At 38.0% G+C, this 19,575-nt stretch overlaps 1 protein-coding gene across 1 annotated transcript in view; it reads left to right on the top strand.

Moving 5' to 3' along the window:
- Positions 1-5,851: 5,851 nt before the first annotated feature.
- LRRC69 (leucine rich repeat containing 69) overlaps positions 5,852-19,575 on the top strand; it is a 120,630-nt gene continuing 106,906 nt past the window's right edge. The window contains exon 1 of the mRNA XM_011970095.1: positions 5,852-6,072. Coding sequence (XP_011825485.1) covers positions 5,890-6,072 — 183 coding nt within the window. The 5' untranslated portion in view covers positions 5,852-5,889. The remainder of the gene's footprint in view (positions 6,073-19,575) is intronic.

Below are 19,575 nucleotides of genomic sequence, written 5' to 3'. Positions count from 1 at the left end.
TGTACCCTAGAACTTAAAAGTATATAAAAAATTAATAAATAAAAAGAACTCAGGAAGGTTAAATATGCTGTCTTACCAATAAACAATAGGGTCCCTAAAAATCTTAATGATAATGTCTCACAGCAGTTTCACATGGGAACCCAAGATAGAGGCGGGCCATCCGAAAGAGATTTGTGGGTGTGGCTTTTGTCAGATAGAGTAAATTATAAACTGTTTTAAAAGAAACCCATGAAGTTTTTAAATGATTTGCATCAGGTTGGATTGAAAAGGACAATAAAATGAAAAGATAAACCTTCATGCACTGTTAGTAGGAGTGTAAAATAGTGTAGCCACTGGAAAATCTGCCAGTACCTCAAAAGATGGTACATAGAGGTACCATATGACCTAATAATTACACCCCTAGGTATATACCCAAGAGAATGAAAATATATCCACATAAAAAGTTGTACACAGATGTTTATAGCAGCATTATTTGTAATAACCAAAAAGTAGAAACACTGTAAATGCCCATCAGCTGAGGAGTGGAAATGTAAACTGTGATGTATTCATACAATTGAATATTATTTGACAACAAAAATAAATGGAGTGCCAGTACATGCTGTAACATGCATAAGCCTTTGTATTAGTCTCTTTCGGCAGTTCTGTAAAGAAATACCTGAGACTGGGTAATTTATAAATAAAAGAGGTTTAATTGGCTCAGAGTTCTGCAGGTTGTAAAGTAAGTGTAGTAGCTTCTGCTTCTGCGGAGGCCTCAGGAATTTTCCAGTCATGGTGCAAGGCAAAAGAGAAGCAAGGCACATTTCACATGGCTGGAGCAGGAGGGAGTGGGGGGAGGTGCCACTGCTTTTAAACAAACATCTCACAGTAACTCACTAATATGAGAACAGTACCAAGAGGGAAATCTGCCCCCATGATCCAATCACCTCTCAACAGGTCCCACCTCCAACACTGGGGATTACAGTTTGATATGAGATTTGGGTGGGGACACAGATCCAAAGCTTCTCAACCATGAAAACATGCTAAGTAAAGTAAGCCAGTCACAAAAGTCCACATGTTATATAATTTCATCTATATACAATCCCCAGAATAGGCAAATCTATACAGATAAAAAGTAGATTTATGGTTGCCTAGGGTTGGGGTAAATGGGAGGAATGGAAAGTGATTCTTAAAGGCTTCAGGCTTTCTTTTGGAGATGATGAAAATATTCGAAAGTGGATTATGGTGGTAGTTACACAAGTTGGTAAATATCCTAAGGAACCATCAACTTGTATACTTTAAATGGTTGAATTAATGGTATGTGAATTTTATCTCAATAAAGCTGTTATCAAAAAGGAATTAAAATGAAGAGAGGCCCTTGAACTTCTATGGACAGGAAGCAGACTGCGGAAAATATTTGGCAAACATGGGCTACATTTTATGGAAAAGGAAAGAAATTCAGAGGATGGAATCAGGAGCCCAAATAGGGGAACCAAAAGCTAATCCCAGGCAGTACATGTGGGTGGGGTGCAGTCGCTCACTCCTGTAATCCCAGCACTTTGGGAGGCTGAGGCAGGTGGATCACTTGAGGTCAGGAGTTCAAGACCAGCCTGGCCAACATGGTGAAAGCTTGTCTCTACTAAAAATACAAAAATTAGCCAGGCATGGCGGCATGTGCCTGTAATCTCAGCTACTCGGGAGGCTGAGGCAGGAGAATTGCTTGAACCCAGGAGGCGGAGGTTGCAGTGAGCTGAGATCGTGCCACTGCACTCCAGCCTGGGTGAAAGAGCAAGACTCCATCTCAAAAGCAAAAAACAAACAAACAAAAAATGACAACCTTGTGCCTCATTTGATTTCAGAAGTGCTATAAACCAGTGGCTACTTTGTTCCTCTGATTTTTCCTTTTTTTTTTTTTTTGAATGGGACTAACTATTGCCTGCCGTTTGTTTTACCTATGTTGTATTCTAGGTACATGTGGACAGATAACTTGTCTCTTTAGTTGATAGGTCTTCAGGTCAAGATGAACTGCACTCAAGCTGAACTCAAGGAACTGCCTCAGAGGAGCTTCATCCACCTTCGTACCTAACTTAGATGACAAGATCTTTGGACCTGATGTTCTAAATAGATGAAACTTTTGGGGAAGGGGGTTTTGCAGGAAGAGTGTCTCTGTTTTGCACATGGGAGGAATGTAAACAACTCATGGCTACAGTGTGGATTGTGGTGGGTTTTAAAACATGTCCACAAATTTTTGGTTACTTGCTTTCAAGAGGCAGAGTCTAATTTGTCTTCCTTTGAATATGAGCTCGTTTCTGTGACTTGGTTCTAATGAATAAAATGTGGTAGAGGTGATTCTGTATGACTTCTGAAGTAAGGTCATGAAAGTAATACAGCTTCCACTCCACTTTCTCTCTTGGGATGCTTACCCTTCAAACCAAGCCACCATGTTGGGAGGAAGTCCAAGCCACATTGGAGAGGCTGCATGTAGAGGCTGATCATCCTAAGGCCCTAGCTAACAAGAAGTGTCTACCACCAGATGTGGGTTAGTGAACCTTTAGATGGTTTCTGCCCCAGACTTTGAGCTGCTATAGCTGTCACTAAGAACTATAGGCAAGCCCTGCCCAGATTAAGATTTGTCAATAAAGGCCGGGCATGGTGGCTCACGCCTGTAATCCCAGCACTTTGGGAGGCCAAGGCAGGCGGATCACGAGGTCAGGAGATCGAAGCCATCCTGGCTAGAACAGTGAAACCCCATCTCTAGTAAAAATACAAAAAATTAGCTGGGCGTGGTGGTGGGCGCCTATAGTCCCAGCTACTTGGGAGACTGAGGCAGGAGAATGGCATGAACCGGGGAGGCAGAGCTTGCAGTGAACTGAGATCGTACCACTGCACTCCAGCCTGGGTGACAGAGTGAGACTCCGTCTCAAAAAAAAAAAAAAAAAAACAGATTTGTCAATAAAATAAATATTTTAGGCCATTAAGATGTGTGGTGGTTTGTTTCCCAGTGATAGATAACTGGAACAGGCAGTATGAATAGGATTGATTATATATTGGAAGTAAGGGAGAAGAAACACTCAAGAATGTTAACCAGGTTTTCTACGTTCAGCAGATTAACAGAAAGCAGTGTCAGATTGTATTGATTTGTTTACCCACTTAAAGCAGTAACAAATTTCCAGGGTTTGGACAGTGTCAGCTGGGATGCTAGCCACCCAGTAGTTACTTAAGAGGTGATTATTGTCATGGATTCTTTTTTTTTTTAAACAGAGCCTTGTGATCAGTTTGTTTTGATAGTAACAGCTTTATTATTCTTAGGAAACAAATAATATCAAAGTAAAGAAGACGAAGCATAGGTTTGGAAGAGGGAAGGCAAACAGCAGTGATTAAGAAGCTGAAAAATTATTTTATCTGTCATTCTAGCAACTGAAAGTCACTATTAGCACCTCTTGATTTACTGTTATGATATTGATATTCATTATAATCCCTTTAAAAATTTAATGATCCTTTTTTAGAATTCTGGCACTTGCTTTTACTCTCTTACTGGAAGAGGTCTTGTCTCTAATAGCATTCTCTCAGTGAGGCCTTTCCTGGTCATCCTGTTTAAAATTGTAAACTTCTCATTTCCCACACTCCCTATTTCTCTTTTCTGCTTAGTTTTTTTCCCTTGGCATGAAATCACCATCTAACATAGTAGATTTACTTATCTGATTGTTTTTCTTCCCCTACTAGAATGGAATTTCCTTGAGAACAGAAATTTTTATCTTTTTCATTCACTCCTGCAACAGTGTTGACTATGTAGTAGGTGCTCAGTAAATATTTGTTGAATAAATAAATAAAGTGATTTCTGAATGCCAAAGGAAGGATTGATTTCTGTTCAGATCACTTTCAGTGCAGAATGTATTTTATAATGTTTAGGTTTTTGGAAATCCACATCTAAGTGTGTCACATACATGTGTAATCCTAATGCCTCTAAGATGCATCCTATCTGGGTGCTGATGGGGTTGTGATAATAATAAAATGTTACTGGCCACAGCTCCCCTCCCTCTCCTTTTTGTTCCCGTTTTAATGTTTTATTTGGAAATTTTTAAACATATGCAAAAATAATAAGACTAATATAATGAATGTTGATATGGTTTGGATTTGTGTCCCCTCCAAAATCTCATGTTCAATTATAATCCCCAGTGTTGGAGATGGGGCCTGGTGGGAGGTGATTGGATCCTGGGGGTGGAGTTCTCATGAATGGATTAGCATCCCCTCAGTGCTGTTCTGCTGATAGTGAGTGAGTGAGTTATCCTGAGATCTGGTTGTTTAAGTGTTAGCACCTCCTTCCTCTCTGTCTTCCTCTGGCTCTGGCCATGTGAAGTGTTGGCTCCCCGTTTGCCTTCCAACATTATTGTAGGTTTCCTTAGGGCTCCCCAGAAGCTGAGCAGATGCCAGCACCATGCTTCCTGTATAGCCTGCAGAACTGCGAGCCAATTAAACCTCTTTTCTTTATAAATTACCTAGTCTCAGGTATTTCTTTATAGCAGTGCGAGAATGGACTAATACAACCCCCTATGTGTCTATTACTCAGCATTAATAATTATCAACATTTTGTCAATCTTTTTTGATCAGTTTCTTCCACCCAGTTTTCCCCTATATTATTTTAAAGAAAACTCAAGATATCATTTTATTTCACTTGAAAATTTCAGTATGCATTTCTGAATGTTAAGCACATTTAAAATAAATACTACCACCTTACCATTTTCACACGTAACAGAATTAATTTCTCTCATCTAATAGCCCATGAACAAATTTCCCTGAGATGTTTGTATTCAATTGAAGATTCAAATACAGTCCAGACATTGCATTTAGCTGTTATTTGCCCTAAGTTTCACTTACCTCATAACAGTTTTCCCTCCTTTTTATTAATGCCTTTCATTTGTTGGTGAAACCTTGTGACATGGGACCAGGGACCAGTCCTGTAGAATCTTCCATGTTATAGATTTGACTGAGTGTTTCCCTATAATGAACTTAACTTATTCTCTGGTTCTCTTTTTTTGTAAATCATAGTTAGATCTTGAAGCCATGATTAGATTCAGATTTAATTTTTGGGCAGGAACATTTCATAGGTGGTGCTTCTGTGTACTTTTTAATTCATTACCTCATAAGGCTTATAATGTGATTGTCTCAATTTTATTGAAGCTAAAATTGATTAGTGGGTTATTAACCTGATCACTTGATTATAAAGTTCCTCATCCACCTTTCATCGAATACTTTTAGTCTCCAATTATGATTTTTGCATAGCTCCATTATTTTATTAGAATTTGCAAAAATTGTCATTATTCTAAAGTTATTTTGTCTTTCTCATTTATTAGTTTTGATTCTTGTGAAAAAGAACTTTATTAACTATTAAGATATATTTAAGTACAGTTTGTACTGGAAGAGCAGAATACATGCTTATATTTTTTCCTTTATCAATTGTCAGACTGAGTTGGTGCACTAGTAATTCCCAGTGTGAGTAATGTTTCTTTTTAAAAAATGCCATATGAACTCAGATTTTAATGTATTTTGATATGTCTCAGTCTACTGTAGATTATTTTTTTCTGATCCCTAATATTTTCCATCTTAGACTAGTGGGAGCTCCTAGAAATTCACTTCTGTGTCTTCATTAATCTCTAATAACTTCAACATTGCGGTATAAGCTATCTTAGGCTTACCTGATACATTTCCTGCCCCAAACCTGGACCAGGTACTTTCCCTTCATATCTTTCACATGGGAAAATAATCTAATGCTTCCCGCCTTCAACATGGTGGATCTCAGAATGTTCTTGCTTCTATGACACACCAATTCTGTAATTAGAGGTTCTAAAGCTGTATAATAAAGAACTCTAATCTCTAATGGTTACCTTCTTTGTTTTCTACTTCTTTTCCAAGATCATGACTGAGAGATTGTTAATAAAAGCATTGAGTGGTGGTAAAAACACGAAGATCATTACTTTGAATGGGAAGAAGATGACAAAGATGCCCTCAGCATTAGGAAAACTGCCCGGCCTGAAGACTCTAGTTCTTCAGAATAACCTAATCCCTAAAGTGTGCCCAGAGTTACACACCTTGACCCAGGTGAGGAACAGTGTTTTGTTGTTGTTGTTTGGTTTTGAAGATGGAGAACAGGAAGAGAGAAAAAAGAGGTAAGAGACAGAACAATAACACTTCGATCTGTGGAGACTTCGGTCTCTGGAGACTTAATGTGGAGTGTAGCAGGAGAGGCATCAGAAGGCTTTATCCCTTAGGGAATTCCGTGTGGTAGGGAGAGGAGTTTCAATTTATTCATGTGCTCTTTGGCCCATGTCTGGAATCGGGGGACTGGGTCTCTGCCACACTCATCTTTCTAGAGGCTGTCATCTGGAAAGGGGTTGGAAACCTGGATCTGCTCATCTACCTTGGGGGCTCACATCTGGAAGTAGTTTTGAGGATCCAGGAGATGATGTTCACCCTGGGGACTGTCCTGAAGCTTTTGCTTATGGAATGAAGAGACATTTAAGATGTAGGAAGGGAGTTCCTTTTCAATTTCCTAGGGCAGGCTGAAACTTTGAAATGGCGTGTTGGCAGGGAATAGGAAGGAAGGGACATTTATTTCTCTTGAAATAGTCTTTAAAGGAAGGTTAATATTCTAAATAAAAAATATTCTTTTTTAAAGAGCAATAGCTGACATGAATGAATCCCAGATGCTTGTGTTAAACCTTTCTGCCTAACAATGTGAAACTCTAGCTGCCAAAAATCTTGAGGTTGAGAGAAGGCAAGGGATATTAACTTGGTAATTTTCTTTTTGTTCGCTTCTGAATTGTCATCAGCACAGGAAGAACCTATAAGCAGCTAAGGCATTATAACTCATTAATTTTGAATTTACAGTTCCAAAAAATAAATCTGTATTTTCTTACTTTCACCGTACCTCATTTCCTTTTAGGTTTAAGAAATTGAGTTTGTAATCTGCAGTTGTATCTTTGTAAGAAATAGGGTAACATTTACAAATTCCCCACTTCATTAGTAATTGCAGAAAGTACACTTGTAGTTACAAGACAACAAGGACTTGGAATTTTTTAATAAGAAAGAGGAGTTTCTACTCAAGAGAATTTGGGACTTGACTGAGTCATGAACCTATTCTCTCCTTCTATTTGAATTTATTTCCATTAAAGTAATACCATTGGTTACAGAGAATTAAATATTACAAAAAGTGTATAACAAGAAGCTATCTTCTATCCTACTTCCCCTCATCTCCAATCCTGATCTTCATATATAACCACTTTTAACTCATCTATTTTCTTGATTTGTCTATATTTGGCATCATTTTTCTTCATCTTCTAGATAGTTATATTAATGTATCTATTGTATATTGGCCCACATCTGGAATCAGGGGATTAGGCCTACAGGTATCTTTTACATGTAATGTTACTACACCTTTATTTCTTCCTTCATCAACTGCAGTCTCTTTTGACTCCCCACTTCCCCACTTCGTAAGATGACAGTGTCAGCCTCTGTAATCCACCTTCAGCTGTCCTTTCCTCTCCTCCCTCACAAACTCTGAAGTTTTTACTTTTATAAGACTTAGAGCTTTTATATTGTATTAAGTTATAACCATAATTAAGTATTTGTTTTGTGTCTTGGATAACTCTTAACTTCTAAAAATATATATTACTAATAAATAAATATTCACATGGGGTCAATTAATCTATGATTCTATTTTCTTTCTTATATGCAATTTTTGTTCCCTTAGGGTTTCTAATAACCTTTCCTTTGTTCTTGCGCCTTAGCTTTATGGTGGCCTCATTTTATTTCAAACTCGACCATATTATTTTTTTCTGTCAAATGTACTTTTCCTTGAGAGACTTCCCTCTAAGACCCTCCATCCTCTGCCCCAATCTAAGTTGATTGCTATCTAGGTTTGCTAGATACCGTCAGCCAAAGACATTCACTTTGTTGCTCTCTTAAATTGGACCCACTGTTTCCTGTATCCTGTATTTTCCTTTCTTGGCTTGCTCTCTTAGTTTTTCCAGGAGTCTCGAGAAATCATCCTAGTCTGGGTATGTGGTAGTTAACTTGTTTGATCCCTTGCATATCTGAAAATGTCTGTATTCTTGTCTCACACTTGGTTAATAGTTGTTTAGTAAAAAGTTACAGATTCCAAAATATACTTCCATAGGAAAAAGCCCCAAGAGTCTGATTATCATTACATTGTCTTCTTGTGGCTCCCTTTATTACTTCTCTTCTTATTCTTCTATTTAGGGGTAACCTAAATGTTGACTTCTGTTTGTTCACACTCAGTTCCTTCACCAGGGAGCTGGCTCAGCCCGGTGCTTACTTTTAAAGAGGAAATTACACCATTAAGAATTCAACTGATTTGAAACTAGGCTGCTTATAGTCTAGCCTATCTTTAAAGTACTTTAAAAGTCAGATTCAGGCCAATGGCATATGTTTAGCTGTTCATGAGCTAGCAATTTTTCTTATATAGGGTCTTGGAGAGATTGTGGAATTTTGGAAAAAAAAAAAACTTTTTCCCCTGTGTGATGGGAGTTCTAGAAGCATGCTAGATAAAATGTGCTAGAAACCCTTAAAGAATGGTTGTAGATTATCATACAGTTCAGATGTACAGCTCCATCCCTCTCACAGTTGGTAATAAAGGGCAGATGGCCTGGTGCGGTGGCTCACATCTGTAATCCCAGCAGTATGGGAGGCTAAGGTGGGCAGATTGGGCTCAGTAGTCTGAAACCGGCCTGGGCAACATAGTGAGACCTCCTCTCTACAAAAAAATAAAAGTAAAAAATTAGTCAGGCACGGTGGCATGTGCCTGTAGTTCCAGAGGATTGCCTGAGCCCAGAATATGGGAGGTTGCAGTGAACTGAGATTGCACCACTGCACTCCAGCCTGGGCTGCAAAGTGATTCTGTCTCATTAAAAAAAGGAAAGGCAGATGAAGGTTTCAAAGAAAGAGACAGCTTAGAGAATTGAAAAGAGCCCTAGATGAGAGTTTAGAAGTGCTGGCACAACTTAACTGGTTGAACCAGCTATATACAAGGCACTTAGTTTCTTTGGGCCTCAATTTTTGCCTAAGCATTGAGGACCATCTGTGTCTCAGGCACTCAGAACTGGTGATTCAGCGATGAGCAAAACAGATGGAAATCTCTGCCCTCGTAGAGTTTATGTTCTAGTCAGGAGTGATGTAAGAAACAAAGAGGGAAAATAGGATGTGAGGTGGTGATTAGTGTTAAGGGGAAAAATAAAGCAGAGAAAAGGGGCAGGGCGTATTGTGTCATTCAGCTGACCTGACTGATGCCACAGAGTGTCTTGTGGGCTTTATAACTTGGTGATGTGTATATCAAAATTCAGTGATTATAATTCTTATTCTAATAGTTTTCTCTAAAATTCCCGTGTACTTTTAAAGTTAATTTGAACTCTTTCTTATGTTCTATAGTCATACCCTTTATCGATAATGTTTAAAGCTACCCATCTACCTATGACTTTTGTTTCATTTTGTTTTATGTCTACTGTGTTTATCTTTTGAAGTAGCCTTTTATCATCATACGAAGCCCGGTTTGCCCCAGTATACTGATTTTTTGGTCACATTTCCCACAGAATGTGAAGTATTAAAATAGTCTTGATTTTTTTTTTTAAATTCCTATAACAAAAATACTACTTTTAAATTTCTTTACTCGCAAAATGGTAACAGAATAACATCAACCATTTAGTGGGAGCCAAGCGTAGTATCAGGAGCTTATCATTTTCTACAACTTGCAAGAAAGTTATTACCCTCATACTGTTAATAAAACGTAGGGTTCAGGAAGAGGTTAAATTATTTGTCAAAGGTCACTCAACCAGTAAATATAAAATGAGGTCTCCTTGGAGGTTGCTCTCAGATCTGTTGTTGCTCTCAGCTCTATTGTGTTATTTATTATTCTATATATTTACTGTGAAATTTATCAGGGTCTGGTGTTCAATTTATAGTTCTTAAAAACTGAGTTGCCTAAAGATGACTGCTTCGAACACTACATGCATTGTCCCCTCCTCCCATTTGTTTGCATATTTTTTTTTTTTTAAGAGATAGGTCTTGCTTGTCACCCAGGCTGGAGTGTATTGGTGTGATCACAGCTCACTGCAGCCTTGAACTCCTATGCTCAAATGATTCTCCTACTTCAGCTTCCCAAGTAGTTGGGGCTACAGGTGTGTGCCACTACCCCTGGCTAATTAAAAAATTTTTTTTTTGTTTGGAGACAGGGTCTCACTTTGTCTCCCAGGCTGGTCTTGAACTCCTGGCTTCAAGCAATCCTCCCACCTCAGCCTCCCAAAGTGCTGGGATTATATGTGTGAGTCACCCTACCTAGCCCATAGTGATTCTTTTATTATGTTTATTATTATTGTTGTTATTGTTATGATTTTAGAGACAGAGTCTTGCTCTGTTACCAGGCTGGAGTGTAGTGGCGTGATCTTGGCTCACTGCAACCTCCACCTCCCAGGTTCAAGTGATTCTCCTTCCTCAGCCTCCCGAGTAGCTGGGATTACAAGGCGCCTGCCACCATGCCTGGCTAATTTTTTTGTTTTTTTAGTAGAGATGGGGTTTTGCCATGTTGGCCAGGCTGGTCTCGAACTCCTGACCTCAGATGATCTGCCCACCTTGGCCTCCCAAAGTGCTAGGGTTACAGGCGTGAGCCACCACACCCGGCCCATAGTGATTCTTTTAACAAATATTTATCATTCATTTTCTTGCATCTATGCTGTTCCCCAGGATATAGATGTGCACAAAGTGTGGTCCCTGCCTTCATGTTTGGGGATTAAATTAAATGTTTTTATATTTAAAGCTCCATGGCTGGCATGTAGAAGCTTTAAATACATTTATGATTAGTGTTACCATTATGATATAACTAGCAACAATGATAAAATGAGGGGGTAGGAGTTCTTTAGTAAATAACCTACTTTAGATCCTACTTCCATTTTTCTTTGCTAATTTAACTAGTGAAGCTGTGGAAAATTTCAGTCACTTCTAATGACAATGAAAAAAATGGGTTAATGTCCTATAATTTATGGTGAATGCATTTGGACTGTGGCTCTTGAAGTATGGGGATGTCAACAATTTTCAGACAAACACTTTATGAATTTTGAGGGCAAAGATCTTGTCTTGTCCCTATTGCTTTTTACTTACTAACTCATATAATGTCAACATGAGTGAAAAGGAAGTAATTTTCAAAGTCCAGCTTAACCAAACACATGTAGGAACAAAGGTTCCTCATAGGTAAAACAAATAGCCATCATCGCTAATTGTGTGCAGCATTGTTGACATGCATCGTAAAGTCCAATGGCAGTGTGGCAAAGTTCCCCTTAAGCTACTCACACGTGCAGCCGACCAGGACAAAGATACGGTCTGCCATAGCTTTTTATTTGGCCATAAACAATTGACAGTAAATAAGACCAACTCTAACCAGATTTGAGTAGTTTATAAACTTACTAATTATGTCCTTAATCTCTCCTTTTCATACTTTTGCTGTCCTTAATGACCCTTTAACCCAATCAACTTCATTCATTCATACATTAAACAGCTAATTATGTGTGCCTGCAGTGGAGTAGGCAGTCTACTAGGTGGTAGCAGTACAAAAAGGATCAGAATCATTCATATGTCCCTATTAGGTGTGGACCACGGAAGCCAAAGGATCGGACATCCCTGATAAAGAACAAGTTATGCAGAGGAATAGGAAAGGAATGACATGAGCAAAGACTTCCCCTAACTCTTCCTCCCTGGGCATTCTGGTCTCACTTTCTAACCCAAGCAGAACAGAGAAGATCCATGTCCCTTATACTGTTTGTCAGCGTCAAGCCTTTCTCTTCTCCTGTTCCATCCACTTAAAATCTGTTCTTTCTTCATCAGTAAGGTAATGCCTCCTATTTCCTAAGCCTTGCTCTCAAAACAGGGATTCATTATCCTGTTTTGTTGAGTCCTTTCCTGGTACAGGGGCACATAGTGAGTACCTTCTCTCCAGGAACCGTTCACGTCTCCTTTGCCTGTCCTTTCATGTTGAGGCGTGTATTAGGTCTCCTGAACCCCCTGCTGGAAATCCAGTTTCTCTCTCTGCTGGCAGGCATCTAGAAAAGACCCAGGCCTCTTCTTTCCTTCACCAGTGATGTAGAACAACTGATATACTCTATCTGTAGACCTGCCTTGACTCATCTGAAAATTGGGCCTCGTCATTCTTAGCTCCTAAAGTTGCCATCACTGTTATCTACCTAATATAGAATGCCTTATCCATATTGGTTCCATAGAAAATTTTAGCTGAACCTTCATTAAAACTTCCAAACACTTAAGATTTTACATTTTAATTGAATGTCATTTTAATTGAATGTTAAGATTTTACATTTTAATTGAATTCTAATAATTTGAAACCCTTGTCCTTCCTTCTTATTCTTTCCTTATGAAGCTTTTGATGGGATATTAAAAGGTAATGCCTTGATAATCTTTTACTGTTAATGCCAGTAGAAAATCCTCCTTATATTTCATGACACTGAGCTTAACTTTGGGATTTAAGGGGCCAGCAGTAAGAGGTTGTGGGGATCTCCATGAAATATCTAGAAATTAGATAAAATGCTGACCCATGGAAACTTCCTCTCAGTTTCTAGTGAAGTTATAATTGTTTTGAGAAATATGACTTTGTTAAGAAGTTACTGCAAAATTAAATAGTAGCTTTGAAATTGGTAGTTACTCATATAAATAAATTCCTTCAGGAAGAGCTGGACTCAGAAGCAGTTTGGCAGTTGTATTGAACAGCAGTTTTAAGAATGCCACAGATTTATTTTAAAAAAGGTATTGATAAGAATTAGCAAATTGAACCATAAATTGAACCTCCCCCATACCTTGGCCATACACATGCTAATTCAAAAATGTAAAATCCAGTTATTATTCCCTCATTAATTTGATTCAATTACTTTTACAAAATAGCTTACAGAACCTGACACATGTATACTATTTGATTATAGTAAATATGAATATTCACTCTTAAGGAAGTTAAAGATTTGTATTTCACATAGTAGTTCAAACCTATTTATACATCTTATAGGCAAATAATCTAATAGTTTATTCCAAAATGGTATAACCATGATTTAGTTTTGGAAGACAGTCTTCCAGATAAAGATGGACATTTGAGAATTTTTTTTAATACTTAGAAAGGTTTTATCTGATCAGGTGCAGTGGCTCATGCTTGTAATCCAAGCACTTTGGGAGGCTGAGGTGGTGGGGATCCCCTGAGGTCAGAAGTTCAAGACCAGCCTGGCCAACATGGTGAAACCTCGTCTCTACTAAAAATATAAAATTGGCTGGGTGTGGTGGTACATGCCTATAATCCCAGTGACTTGGGAGACTGAGGCAGGATAATCACTTGAACCTGGGAAGTGGAGGTTGTAGTGACCTGAGATCTTGCCATTGCACACCAGCCTGGGCATCAAGAGCAAAACTCTGTCTCAAAAAAAGACGGGGGCGGGGTGGGGGGGGTATCTAAGTTAGTCAAAACCAAGTAATTAAAATATAAAATAAGTAGCATAGAGTTTTCTAGTGATAATTAATAGCTACAAACATGGAATAATTAAACATTAAGAGAGGCTGTCTAGTCCAAGTTCTAGGCCTACATATGATATGCACTACATTGAATTGAATATAGGGGTTAGTGAGAATGAGCAGAAGGCTAGAATAAAGAAAGCATGCAGCTCATTAGAAGGAAATAAATCAAGCTGGACAAATTAGAACAGATTGAGCTCAAAAGATATTTGATTTTGAAAATAAAAACTGATGTGGATCCACAGTGACTATTCCATAGTTTGAGTCTTTACGGAGATGATCCAAGCAGGCATCATTCAACTAATATTTATTGAGCAACTATTATATTCCAGACATTGTTCTTTGAATGCTAGATGAATCACAGAGAGACCCTGTCATTGGAAAATTTCCAATTTAATAGTAGAGGTAAAATATACATGTGAATCATGGAATCAACATAAATGTCCATCAATGATAGGCTGGATAAAGAAAATGTGGTACATACATACCATGGAATACTATGCAGTCATAAAAAATGAGATTATGGGTCGGGTGCAGTGGCTTGTGTCTGTAATCCCAGCACTTTGGAGGCCAAGGCAGGTGGATCACGAGGTCAGGAGTTCAAGATCAGCCTGGCCAAGATGGTGAAACCCCGTCTCTACTGAAAATACAAAAAATTAAATGAACACAGTGGCAGGTGCCTGTAATCCCAGCTACTCTGGAGGCTGAGGCAGGAGAATTGCTTGAACTCAGAGGGTGGAGGTTGTAGTGAGCCGACATCGTGCCACTGCACTCCAGCCTGGGCGACAGAGTAAGACTCTGTCTCAAAAAAAAAAAAAAAAAAAAAAAATTGAGATTATGTCATTTGCAGGGATATGGATGGAGCTGAAGGCCATTATTTTTAGCAAACTAACACAGGAAGAGAAAACCAAATACCACATGTTGTCACTTATAAGTGGCAGCTAAATGATAAGAACATATGGACACATAGAGGGGAATAACACACACTGGGGCCTATCAGAGAGTGGAGGCTGGGAGGAGAGAGAGGAGCAGGAAAAATACCTAATGGCTACTAGGTTTGGTACCGGGGTGATGAAATAATCTGTACAACAAACTCCCATGACACAAATTTACCTATGCAACAAACCTGGACATGTATGTACCCCTGAATTTAAAAGTTAAAAAAATAAAAAATATATATACACAAGTCCTTATAATATAGATAATAATAATTGATAATTGATAATAGAAAGTACACTGTGCTATGCAAATACAAAAGGAGGATGCTCTCATGGGGAAGATGGTAAATCTCAAGGGGAAGCATTAAGCATGAAAATATGTTATAATTATTGGAGAACCAAGATACTGTTAGTATTTAATGAAAACAAAATCCTGAAACACATTATTACTGCAGAAACAATAAAGAATTTTTATCCAGCAAAATTAACGTCCTGCTGTGGCCATTTTTCTCATTCCATGAAAATGTCATTCAGAAGTGGCTGTGACCTGGGACCTCAAAGCCGTGAGCTCTCTGCATGTACTTGTGCTCCAGACCCAGCTCTGCTGCTGCTCTGCATGCACTTGCACCTCAGACAGTGGCATCTCTGTGACCCAGACACGCCCATTTGCTGGACCTAACACCAAGGGGCATGCCCTTGGCCACAACCTCCCCTGATAGAAGGAAAAGAGATCAGCAGCACTCCAGCACCTTTTACCGCCGAGGACCCCAATATATGCAAATCAATCAATGTGATACAACACATTGCCAAAACGAAAGGAAAAAAAAACCCAGCTCATTATCACAATAGATACAGAAAAAGCATTTGACAAAGTTCAGCATCCATTCATGATTAAAGCTCTCAAAAAAATAGGTATAGAAGGAATTTACCTTGACACAGTATAGGCCATATATGAAACTCCCACAACTAACGTCATAATCAGTGAGGAAAAGCTGCAGGCTTTTCCGTAAGATCTGGTACAAGGAAAGAATACTTACTTCTCTACTTTTCAACATAGTACTGGAAGTCGTAGCCAACAATTAAATAAGGAAAAAAAAAAGGGCAACCAAATCAGAAAATAAATAATGTTATCTCTGTTTGCAAATGACATGATTGTGAACATAGAAAACTCTAAAGACTCAACTGAGTCTAAAGACTCAATGAAAAACCTGTTAGAACTAACAAATGAATTCAGTCAAGTTGCAGGTTATAAAATCAACATACAAAAATCAATCATGTTTCTATACACAAGGAATAAAGTATCTGAAAAGGGAATTAAAAAATCAAACCATTTACAATAGCCATAAAAATAGTAAACTACTCACGAATAAACAACCAAACAGGTCAAAGATTTATACAAGAAAAATTATAAGACATTAATAAAGGAAGTTGAAAAAAATACATGTAAATGGAAAGACATCCCTTCTTCATAGATAGCAAGAATTAATATTTTTAAAATGTCCATATTACTGGAAGTGATCTGCATATTCAATGCAATTTGTATCAAAATCCCAATGGTATTCTTCACAAAAATAGAAAAAAAATTCTAAAATACATATGGAACTACAAAAGAACCTGAATAGCCAAAACATTATTGAGCATAGACATGAAAACTAGAGGCATCATACCTCCTGATTTCAAAATATATTACAAAGCCACAGTAATCAAAATAGTATGGCTTAGGCATAAAAACAGACGCATAGACCAATGGGACAGAATAGAGAGCCCAGAAATAAATCCACGTATGTATGATCAACTAATGTTTGAAACGTGAGAAAAAGGGACCAGGAAGGAACTGTGGCGAACTGGTAGCTCATACATGCATAGTCAATAGGGGACATTGACAATAGGGGACAGTCCATCCAGTCCCCAGCACTGGTGAATTTTTGTCACAGCAGGATTGTATATTTAAAGGTTCTGTGGAAACAAATACTATTTTTTAAAAAATACTGTGTCTATTAGTCATACCGGTTTCTGAGCTAAGAGTTTAGGCTTAATTCAGCAAATGGGGTGCATTGCTCTCTACGTACTAAAGTATGCAGGAATATTTCTTTAAACTTTTCCAATCTAAATGTTTCTTAAATTTTTGCCCAAACATCTGGGAAGATATACCAGTCTCTTAGTTTCTATCAGATATCTCCCTTTTGGTAATTTGTAAATCAAAGTGATTTTCTAAATTCAGTCAAATAGGAGAGGAAAATAGAGTTGCTGTTGGTAACTGTGCCTCATAACTATGGTTAGCGAGTTCTGAGGGTGAAACAAAGCTGACCCTGGAGTTGCGCCTTGGCACTGCCAGCAAGACTGCTTCAGGTTCCTTGCCCGTGGTTGACCCTGCACATGGAGATCCTGCCGATCCCACTTATATTTATAGGTGTCACTCCTGCAGGTAAGCCTAACATACATGGCTCTTCACCGTCAGCCAGGTAATGAATATATGTGTGTAATTTAATCATGATTTATAATCTATTAAATTTAATATCCCATGCCTAATAAGAGAGTGCTTGTGAATTTAGAAATATTTGAAAAAATGAGTTAGAAATTAAGAAAATAAGCAGGTTTAAAATTTGAAAACCAGTAAAGTATCAATATGTGTGTACGTGTATATGTGTATGTTTGTATCAGGTGTTTACTGCATTTCTAGCACCATACCTGGTGCTAATTAAAAGATTATCATTTAATAATATCTGCTGTTTGCCTGGCACTTTATTAAACTGTCTCTAATCCTTAAGACTACCCTAAGAAGTAAATGCTAGCATCCCCATTTTTATAAAGAAATAGAGGCTTAGGAATTTGAGTGACTTGTCCAAGATCACATATCTGGTACATTGCATAGCAAACAGACTGTGCTTTGCCTACTGCACAATACAGACTCAAGAGTGTACACATGATAGGACAAGGATATTTAAAATAAGAATTCCATGTGTTGTATTCCGTTTCATTTTGTGAGCATGTGTATGTGTGTGAGCATATGTGTCTGTATACATATATATATATATATATTTGTATCATGTGCATATGTATGATCATTCTGAGCAATAGTAAATTCTTTTTAAAGATACGCAGTATATTATTGAAGACAGTGCAGGGTAGAAGTTAGGAATATAGACCATAGAATGAACCTATGTCATGTTTCACCATAAATCATAGCCTGGACTTCAGATCCCTTTTCTGTAAGATCAGGGTTATTGCGAGGTCCACATTAGACAATGTTCAGCTTGGCACAGTGTTTTATATCCTTGGCACATAATTTATATTTAAATTAAATATTAGCCATTTGTATTGTCATTAATAGATTAATCAGTATGTTTTCTTCTTAAATTTCTTGTCTTCTTCTCTCCTACTTACAAAAAAAATCACTATACATTGAACCTAGATTCTATAATTCAAAGGCATCAGTGGACATTGAGATGCTTGCCTCATATCCAAGATGTAAGAGAAAGTGCACATGCCTATTTTAAGGCAGGCCACAGATAGGCTATAACTTTCAGTTATGAGTGGGTCAATACAACCAAACAAATCAAATAAAATTTAGTAAGAGCATAGACAGACAGTATTTGGAGCAAGTATACAAAGACATAGAAAAGACTATCTACAGGGTGGTTAGAAACTTTTAGGATATACTGGGTAGATAAATTTTAGGTTCATCTTTTGGGAAGCTGTTTAGATGTAATCTAATAGGATTGAATTAAGGAAATTTAAGTCATAATACATCCATTCTTTGTATCTTTTGCTATGTAATGCTACAGGCAGGCAGTAATAAGTACTAGGTTGATTGCAATGAGATAGAACTGAAAAAGGTACATCTAAAAGGATTTTTAAAACTAAAATTTGGTGGCAGATTGAATTTAGGTGGAGGGAGGGAAAGATGTTCTAGGTAGCTCCAATGTTTGGCCACCACGGGTTTATGAGAAGTGGCAGAAACAGATCTAGTTTTTCCAAGGGGCATAGTCCAGTTTTATACTTGGAATTTAGAGTGATCCGCTGGAGATATCTTAGAAGCCAAAACTAACAAGATCCACTTTTTTTTTTTTTTTTTTTAAACAGGGATAAATGTAAATTCCTACATTAGATTAAGAAATGAATTCAATTGCACAAGTCCAGGATGTGGGATATCTGCTTGACAGTTAGCTTAGGGGTTTTTGTTGGCCACAGACAAAACTAATTATTCACCAACAATGTGCCCTGTTGCTGAAAGAGTACATGCCATGTTAGGCTGCATAATAGAAGTGTTGTCATGCGCCTAAGGGAGACCTGTGGTTCCACCAGCATATATGCTATGAGAGCTGATTTCTTGTCTTACCATAGACTCCATGTTTTCAGAGAGGAGTGCTCACAAAAATTAGAGAGTGGTCAGTATGGTCAGGGGTCTGGAAATTATGTCCTGAGGGAAATAGTTAAGGGGAAAATGGAACAAATTAGAGGGAATATGATAGCAATCTTCAAAACTTTGAAAGATTGTCATGTGAGAGAGAAGGAATGCAAATATTTATTATGATTGCTGTGAGAAGAATTGGGTAGAAATTTCAGAGAACCTAAACATTAAAAAATTAGATATAGATAGCTAGATCTTCCTAACAAGATAAAAGTGCTACCCATTAATGGGTGTGCTCATAGGGAAGGTATATAATTGCCCACCTGCATTCTGTGTATTGGTCTATGTGACTTGTAAAATTTCCTTCTAGGCGAGGTGCGGTGGCTCATGCCTGTAATCCCAGCACTTTGGGAGGCTGAGGCAGGCTGATCACTTGAAGCCAGGAGTTTGAGACCAGTCTGGCCAACATGGCAAAAATCCCATCTCTATTAAAAAAAAAAAATAGCAAAGTATAGTGGCACATACCTGTAATCCCAGCTACTTGGGAAGCTGAGACATGAGAATCGCTTGAACTCAGTAGGCAGAGGTTGCAGTGAGCTGAGATCATGCCACGGCACTCTAGCCTGGGCGACAGAATGAGACTGTCTCAAAAAAAAGTTCTTCTAATTGTTAGTTGCTATAATTCTGTGGCTCATGGGTCTATGAGTACCAGTGGTGTCTTTCAATCTATAGCAATCAGTAGCAATGGTG

This window comes from Mandrillus leucophaeus, unplaced genomic scaffold (genome assembly GCF_000951045.1).
Source record: "Mandrillus leucophaeus isolate KB7577 unplaced genomic scaffold, Mleu.le_1.0 Scaffold928, whole genome shotgun sequence".
Lineage (NCBI taxonomy): Eukaryota > Metazoa > Chordata > Mammalia > Primates > Cercopithecidae > Mandrillus > Mandrillus leucophaeus.
Note: the sequence above shows the minus strand (reverse complement) of the source record. Positions and strands in the feature narration are given on the sequence as shown.